General features: G+C 38.5%; 1 protein-coding gene across 1 annotated transcript; it reads left to right on the forward strand.

The window, feature by feature from the left end:
- Nucleotides 1-7,588, forward strand: LOC140999296 (galactose-specific lectin nattectin-like). Its single transcript, XM_073469626.1, has 8 exons — nt 1-66; nt 1,976-2,114; nt 3,126-3,184; nt 3,420-3,435; nt 3,661-3,665; nt 4,642-4,776; nt 4,863-4,974; nt 7,449-7,588. Exons 3-8 carry the CDS (start codon nt 3,128-3,130, stop codon nt 7,586-7,588), a joined length of 465 nt encoding a protein of 154 aa, XP_073325727.1. The 5' UTR covers nt 1-66; nt 1,976-2,114; nt 3,126-3,127.
- Nucleotides 7,589-9,152: the final 1,564 nt, after the last annotated feature.

Genomic DNA, 9,152 nt, shown 5'->3' on the forward strand with positions numbered 1-9,152 from the left:
CAAAAACGTAAATAATAAATGGCCGCTGACCCGACGGATCCAGCAGCGCCTGTCTGAGGACCGGAGGTGAGTAAACGCTGCTGTGTTAATGTGGTTTATTTGTACAATTACCTGCTCAGGAAGGTTAAATGTATGTCTGTGTGGGAGTTGGAGTGATTTTAGCATCGATTGACTTGAATCCAGTCCTGAAGGCTTAGATCGGTCATGTTTACACCCCTCTCAAGTTACAAGTACAGGTGACATTAAGCTAACATTAGCTTTTACTGACAGTGAACTTGCACTAACTGGCTTATGACCTGAGCTAAACCAGGTAAATTTAACAATTTACAGTAACTGCGGTGCTTCCGCCTCCTGTAAAGTGTTAAGGTAAATTCGGCTTGTACATAGTTTTTCGGTACACCAAACCTCCATTGTGATTTTGATGTTTTTTTTCTGCCGGGCTTATTACATGAATTACGCCACATTAAATTCAATTTGGGGCACTATCCCGAATCAGTCGCTCGTTTTGGTAAAGTCGGGGTGAAACCTGGTTAATGTTGAATGTAAAGGTCGAAGTCAAGGGATGGAGTTGTTATCATCTCTGTTAGCTAGCTGACTTTAGAGTTGTTGCAGTTTCACTGTGGGGTTTGGTAAACCTGTAACCAGCGGCTCAGCTGCTTTTAACAGCTAGTAACCACACATGAACTGGGTGTTGACGGTGTAAAGGGCTGTTTAGAGAAGCCTTTTTTCTGGGTTCCTGGCTGGCTCGTTGGGGTGGGGGTATTAATATATATGTATTAATTTCACTGCACTTTACTGCTTTTTGCACTCTGGTTAGACTGAATTGCATTGCAGTGACAATAAAGGTAAATGAACATCATCGTATTTTCATTATTAGTCTATATACAGGTTTCTAGCAATAACACTTCAAATGCAAATTTCAACAAAATTTCCCACAAATGTCTCTTAGAATAAAATGAAGTGGTGGCATTTTATATCTAAAAGGTCAACTTCACTGTGTCGTCATAATAATCTGCTAAAACACTATTCTGGCCATTATTCATTCTAGTGGTCGACTGATACGACTTTTTCGGGGCCGATACGGATTATTGGAAATCAAGAAGACTGAAAACTGATATTTGGGACCGATATTCATTTGCATTAAAAATATAACTCTTTGTGTCAAAATGTAAAATAACCAGTGATGGAATGAACCTAAGTACAGTTTACTCAAGTACTGTTCTTAAGTACAATTTCCAGGTATTTCCAGTCCCTATCCATATTCAGTGTCATAACTCAGGAAAAGAAGGGGTGATTGTGATTCACATTCGGTCAGGTGCTGAATCAGTGACATTAACCTTGAAATTGTCCTAATTGTAGAAATCTTCTGTGCTGTCCGGTTGAAGATGTGTGAAGCATCCATATTTTAGAATTTGTAGCTTCTTCATGTTTTATCAGTCAGATTTATCGATGAAAACGTGATCACATACAAGGATTAAACTGTTTGGTTTTTTGTCTCAATGAATGGACATTGGTTTTGCTGATATTGATTTTCAGGTGATTGTTGTTGCACCATGTGGTGAAGCTCTCTATCAGTCCTCTGTAAAATGTGTCTGACTGGAAGTTATTCTCTGGAATCATACAGGTCAATACTGCTACTTCCTGTTGCGTGGAGGCAAACAAACGCAAGGCGGTAATTCTAGTATTAGTTTGTGAAGATCACATTACCAGAAAGAGGCGACAGGTTGTCCTTTGGGAGGAAACTTTATTTATTTTCTCCGCAAATATATTGATACTAGAATCAAATTTCATATGAACCGCCACTATGTGTAACTAGAAGGTGTACTGTGACAGTTAACACTATTGTTTTGACGCTGTATCGTTTGGAGCTGATGTCTCAAGTAACCAGAATGTTTGTTTAAAATTGTTTAAGGAACAGTTCAAAATTTACTCAAGGCTGTGGCAATATGTAAAACAATATTCACTAATACAATAGACAGTCTCGTGTTCAGTGGATGACGAGCAAGATGAGGAAACAAGCACCCAGAAAAACTATATAAAGGCCGTGTTCCCTTTGCCAAGACATCCTTCAACCTGCTACTGCACGAGCAACTTCATCTGATCATCATAACACGGTAAGGTTTTAACTTTGTCTTTCATCACAGCACCAGCTTCACAGAAAAGACTCTGCTTCTACTATTGATTACTGCAATTACCCAGTGCTGATTTACAGTTAATCGTAGAAAAACAAAATATATCAGCTGACTGCATTGTGTCCACTTAATGAGGCCATCTCTTTTTAGGGTGTAGTTGTTTACAGTGCTACCTTCCCTTCCAAAAAAGAAGTTTATTTGAGTGTGCTATTTATATTTTCAGTTTATTTTTCATGCACTTATCAGAGATAAACGTAACAAAACTATACATAAGTATACACGGTTTATACTGACAAGTGTATAGAAGAGTTTAAGAATATTTGGATCATACATATTACTTAATATTTGCTCAAGAATTAACTTAATCAATTTTTTTGTGTGTTTCACTGTATCCATTTATTTTTATATATAAGAATAAAATAAAATTATACCTAAATAAACACCCTGTGGTACTTTAAAGTACAAAATACTATATACAAATATTAAAGGGGCACTATGTTGTTTTGGAGAAGAAATTCAAACTCAATTGTAAAATGTACAATATTAATGAAGTAATAATACAATCTCAGAAATATTGATTTCTTTTCCATCAGTGAATAAACAAGCTGTTCTCAGAGGAAAATAAGGTCCCAGAACACTGTTTGAAGCTAGAAAGGTGGCAGGGTCCGCCACCTATAAACAAAGTAAAACAGTATAAATTGTGTTGTCCTTGTTTGTTTAGGCAGAAAAAAAAATCAGTCAATGAAGATCTTTCTCTGCTGATTTAAAGTTCTTCACCAAAACTACAGAATGCTCCTTTAACCTATGTTGATAGAGTTCATTTCAAGAAAACAAGTATACCTGCAGTATAAAGTAGAACCTGTAGTTTAATGAGTGTGTACTTTATAGTGTACTTTCACAAACTGAAGTATATAACCAGTACCTATAAGTTACTGTAGTTTTGATTGTCAGTTGATTTCTGAACAACATAACTTCTTTAATATGTCTTTCTAGAGATGGCATCAGCTCTTCCTCTCATTGTGCTCCTCTGTTTGACCGTTGGACTGTTGAACGTAAGTGATGATGCATCTTGCAAGAGTTTTTAAATCATTTGTTTTATTCATAAGACCTACATTAAACCCTTTCTACTTCTCTGACATTATTATTTCATCCTCAGCAGTATGAAATTCTCACTTTGTCCCTTCTTCACAATAATAATCAGTCTTCTTCGTCTACTTCTACTTATTAATTTAACTACAGCAACTACCTTCCAAGCTGATTTAATGAATGTCTTGTTCATGTTCACAGGTGTCTACTGCTAAAGGTAGGTAGCTGCAACCTTCAACTGTGTCCAGTGGCAGAAGTTCATCCAGAACACATTACATCATCTGGTTTGCTCGAGTCATTACACAGAGCAGTTCACCAACACACCACCACCTACTCTGATCAATGCACAAAATGCTGTTGTCACTCTGTGATGGAGCGATAAAATTACTCAATGTCATCAGACTGTTTATATGAACCTCTGACACAAATTATTTCATGTCAGCCCAAGTGATTACAGCATCTTTATTAGTTATTCTGATGTTGTGGGAGGGTGTTAAAGTTTATTTCTCTTAAAGGAGAGACACTACAGGAGAAGCCATCATATATTCATACATTAATCCATAACATGTCTTCTTTCAGACTCAAGAAAACAACTAAAATACACATTTATGTGTCTATTTTAGTGCAGATTTCTGTTCTACACATTTAAATGCAAATTATCACATGTTTAATAGATAGTTCCTCATTGGCTATATAATTTCAGAAAACTTGTAATACAAAAAAATAAGTTTTATGGTGATATTTATTAGTTTAAATAATTCCACCCATTTACCCAAAGTGTCATTATTTATGTCTGAAGTTGTACAATAGTTTTATTATTTGCATATTTAAGTCTACAATTTCTGAAAATTCTGAAATAATTGACTTAAAGGTGCAATATGTAAGAATTGTTCACCTGTTTAATTTATACTCAAAACAAATACAGGCAGCATATAACCAGAGTTACTGCTAACTGCTGCTAACTGTATTCTGTTACATGCATGATTGTAGCTACTGTTACCGTGTTAGCTAAGTTAGCCGTGAAGCTAGCCAGACAACCGGGGGAATGTTGGTGTTTACACTGCTTGCACAGGAGCTCCAGATTGCTGGGAGAAAGAGGTTTTCAGGCCCAGTGCTAGCTGCTTTGCATGCTAACTGTAGATCTCTCTAACCAAATACATAGACATAGTTGCAGCCTGTCCTCCTGGTTGGACTCCGATTGGCTCGCGCTGTTTCATCGTTCAGGACACAAAACTGTCGATGGCTGATGCAGAGGTGCGTAGTTAATCGCTCTTTATTGGCCTTCAGGTAGTCGATGATCACGTTTTAGCTTTTCAGAACCTGTTTGTATTTCTCTCCTCTGTTATTCTTCTCTGCGTACATGCTCTCACATGTTCCATATTGATTTTGTGTCTCTGTTTTCTCCCACCGTCTCCTCCATCAGCTCAACTGCATTCGTCTTGGTGGGAACCTGGCCTCAATCCACAACGATGGTGAAAACTTAGTAGTTAGGGGAATGATTAAAAGAGCCTGTGGCTCTTATGTGTTCGCCTGGATTGGGCTGTCTGATGCAATTCAGGTGAGTCCTTTTTACACTTGTAGACTTCAGACAAATCTGTAACCTGCAATCAATGCAGCTGTTCAGCAATCAGCTTTCTCTTTCAGGAGGGAAAGTGGCTGTGGACTGATGGGTCGAGGTTGGTCTTCACTCGCTGGTTGCGCGGTCAGCCCGACAACCACCTTGGAAAAGAACACTGTGCCCATATCAACTTCAAAGGTACGAATATTATTTCTAAACTTCCTAATGGTTTTTTATTGAGAAGAAAAATGGATAAAAAATGTGTGTATGTTTTTCTCAATTTGTCTGCAGAACAAGCATTATATTTAAATGCACTCTGATCAGTTCGACAAATCATTAACTGCAAAGATGTTTGTGCTCTTGTACTCAGCGACTCTTTTCCTTTTACAGGGGACTACTGGAATGATTTACCATGTAACCGTGCATTGCCTTCTGTTTGTGTGGGGAGACAGTGATGCCTCCATCCTCCATCTGCCCTCATGTGTACCGAGATGATGCCACTTCCACCACGACGTTACTTTGTCTTTGATGTTACACTTAAATAGTAGCAAACTTTCTCTGATGATTCACTTTTCATTTAATGTTTCAAATCAAAATACCACCAGATCAGTAAATGGCAGCATAGGAAATTGCCTCACTAAACTATGATTTAAAAACTTGCTCTCAAGTGAGCGGGACAAAATGATTTTTCTTGTGATTTTTCTCATTTACTGTCATATATTCACTATCTTTAATCTCAATCGTAATCAATACAAAAAACAAAAATACACTGAAATAAAAATAATCTTTAAGCATAGTGTGTTTCTGTAATGTTGTTTGTGTGTGTGTGTGTTTGTGGAAGACTTGTATTATGTGACCAGACTGTCACACTTACTGTCAGAGAGGTGAAACTATCAGACACACTATGACAGACAAAACTCACAGCAGAGATGTAAAAAGTATTTTTAACTTACAGCCCCCCTCCATTGTATTTTGATATTTTTATGATATTTCTGAGTCCTTTCTTGGCAGTGTTGATGAGGCAAATATTTTCAGACAAATCACATAATTTTGTGCTCAGAGTCACTAAATTTAAGCTGTTGCTAATATAGAATAATATATTCAGCAGATAAGTTGTCTAGTGGCAGTAAATGTACAGTACAGGTTACAGTTTGACCATGAATAAACTCTGCAGCTCCTCAATACACAAGAAGAACTTCAGTTTGAGTGACAGCGAGCACTATCCCTGCTAATACTCATGCTGCTTGTCCATGCCAATATCGATGCTGTTGCTAATCCATGCTAGTGATGTTGATGTAGCTATAACGGCAGTCTGGTTATGATGGTGATAACTATTTATGACTGCTAACCACGTATTCTCTGTTTGAGGAAGAACGTCGACCTTTAGACAGGAATAAAAACTGACTGGAGGGGGCTTTAAGTGAAAGTATGAATACCACACTGTGAGTATATTCAACTACAAGTAAAAGTACTGCATCCAAAACGTACTGTTTACAGTATTATCATTAAAATCCACTTCAGCTGTTACCATTCCTGGAAATTGATGTAATATTATCTTAAAACGTCTGTCCCCGTCTAGCCCAAAGTTGATTCAAAGCTGTTGTTGAACCATTTGGAGTACAGACATGGTTTTGGGCTCTTTTGAAAGGTTATAACCTGATTTTTGTTTTACCCCCAAGCTGTCAGAAGCTCTGTAAGTGCTTCTGTCATTGATCTATACGAGTCCGAACACACTGAATTATTTATCTGTTTATCTCACCTGAATTTTTCTAACTCAACATAAGTCTGCAGATGACCTGTAACTGCCCCTGTTAGCTGTAAACAGCATATAGTCTTAAATAGCCCAAGTTGTAATTTAAAATGCAAATTTTGACATCACAAGCTTTTATTCAGAACTCTGACTGAAGTATTTTCTCTAAATAAGTTAATTTCATAAACACAATGATTCTGTATGAATGAGGGCCTAAGGCAGCGCAGTGCAAATTAATAATCCACCCACACAAACGTAACAGTTTATAAACCTGTCCTTTGAGAACCACATGTTGCTGAAAAAAGTCAGAAAAGCAGCCTGTTTTCAGTTTGTGATGATGATTCCAGCTCATCTAGAGGGTTTTTAAAGAGGTTTTTAGCTCCATAAGAGGAGAATTTTTTGGACACAAAGGATCACTTCATCCCTCAGTTTATCACAAACATACAAAATCAGCACATCTGTAGATGCATGGTTTTTACTGGACAGGAAGGGGATGTAATATTGTAACCTGAGAAGTAACTCAGCTGCCAGACAAATGTAGTGAATAAAAAGTACTGTTGATGAAGGTTCTCAGTCATCAGGGTCATGGTAAATCTAAGTGCTGATACGACTCAATGCTAAAGCTTTCTAACCACAACCAACAGTACATTTGGTGTTGGACGACCTAAATAAACCAATCAATCCATGTCGAGGCATACAGAGACTTTCTACAGGAACCTAGTTGAATATTTCCCAGTGACATTTATTTTCCTGATCATATGTAGGATCAGAGCTCTGTGGGTTGGATAAAGGAAGTTGCAGCGTACCAAAGATATTCTTTTAATTTATTATTTAAGTCCATTGTCATAGATCATAGTTTCTTATATCCACTAAATACTGTCACTCTTTCAGTCTTATTTTTTGATTTCACTCTCTGTAACAGATGGCGGTGTGATCGGTGTGCAGGCAGCTCTGTATGGACGTGCAGACAGAGAGACCTGCAGTGAGGGAAGACCTCCACAACAGCTCACCAACACAAAGTGCTCTCAGCAGGGCACTGTGGACGTCCTCAGGAGGAGGTAGGCACAATAAAGTCCAAACTGTCCTCATGTGCATCTTTGATTAAAGCAACACTATGTTGTTTTTTGTTCCATTTGGCGCAACACACCTGTCATAAAAACAAATACCAGGTGATTGTAACAGTTTCTCAGATGAAATGTTACCTTACGTGCTAACTACAAACAACAGTCAGCATGTAGTAACAATGCTGCGTCTTGAAGTGAACATGCATGCTTTTTCCCACGCCGCAGTCAAAGTTTTCACAAGCACCACACACAACTCAAAATAGTAACAGCATGTTGAGCTAACGTAACCTGAACCAGAGACCATAACATCTGACTTTAACATGCTACTGGCTGATTATCTTTCCAAATGGGCTTTTATTCAGGGAAGCTGCACAAATGACTGAAAGCCGGTCTGAGACTCGTGTCTCTTTCTTGGCTGCTCTCTTTCTCTCCTCCGAGTCTCCTCAGACATTGTCCTCTTTGGTCTCTTCACCTCTGTCATGATGTCTGTAGAGGCTGCTGAGCCTGGGTATGTTGCCCACTCTACGGAGGGTTGATCCAATGTAAACATTTGACATGAAGCCAAATTCCAGACCGGACTAGTAATACAGAATTTTAGCACTAGGTGGCGTACGTGACTCAGCCTCTTCTGAGTGGAACTTAGTGAGTGTAGTGGCACCACAATCTGTGTCAGGCATGTTCAATCTGAAAACTGTGAAATCTTTGAGGTACATTTTCTCTGGTTAGGTGGGGGTGTCAGAGGTGTGACCCACTCAGTAGTCGTGCACTGATGAGAGCAGCCCTTGCCCCTTTTTTGGGTGAAACCAGCCCCTTGAATTTGACTGGCAGTAAATGGCTATTAGGAGCCTGAATCTGATGGCCAGTCAGGCAAACAATGATGTTATGTTGTTGTTGATCTACAATCTGCGTCACTATACAGTATAGAAAAAATGTAAATAAAAACAAAGAACAACTGATGTTGTGTTAAAAAAATGAACTCATTCTAAAAATAGAGCTTTGTATCGTCCTCTTCATGTTTTTGTTTTTGTCAGATTAATATGGTTGTATCTGTATCTGCCACAACAAACAGATAATTATCTATTAAAAAAATAGATTCATGTTATTGGCCTTCTTCACATGGTCCTTTCCTTTTCACTGATGTAGTTTGACCCGCAGCTGTGGCAAGTGATGTCATCCACCACCCCAGTTTTCCCACCTGGGGGGTGTTTAGGATGTAACAGCAGAGATATTGGCTACATCTTCTGACTGTCCAGTCTGTGAACAGTCCCTGTTGGGTTAGTAGTGTCAGTTCTGGTCTTGAATCTCAGTGGAGGATTCCCGTCGTGTGTCATCCACAGAAGAAGTCCATGGGATACGACCAAAAGCTTCGGCAACGGCTAAATAAGTTATCTTACCCCACGATCATTAATGAATGCTCTATATCACATTATGTCTTTTTAATGCACAGTAGGCTTGCATCCCTCTACATCAGGCCTATTCAACTTCTTTTGTAGAAGGGTCAGATTTGAAATAAGTGACGTGCTAAGGGGCCGGACTTTTACGTTACCTATATCTGCCCTTTA

The sequence above is a fragment of the Pagrus major genome, chromosome 7 (genome assembly GCF_040436345.1).
Source record: "Pagrus major chromosome 7, Pma_NU_1.0".
Classification (NCBI taxonomy): domain Eukaryota; kingdom Metazoa; phylum Chordata; class Actinopteri; order Spariformes; family Sparidae; genus Pagrus; species Pagrus major.

Excerpts from the sequence above, each read along its gene's own strand:
- LOC140999296 (XM_073469626.1), top strand. The coding sequence starts at position 3,128 with ATGGCATCAGCTCTTCCTCTCATTGTGCTCCTCTGTTTGACCGTTGGA. Across the intron at positions 4,777-4,862 it reads GGCTGTCTGATGCAATTCAG|GAGGGAAAGTGGCTGTGGAC; the intron begins GTGAGTCCTTTT and ends TTTCTCTTTCAG. Across the intron at positions 4,975-7,448 it reads TGCCCATATCAACTTCAAAG|ATGGCGGTGTGATCGGTGTG; the intron begins GTACGAATATTA and ends TCTCTGTAACAG.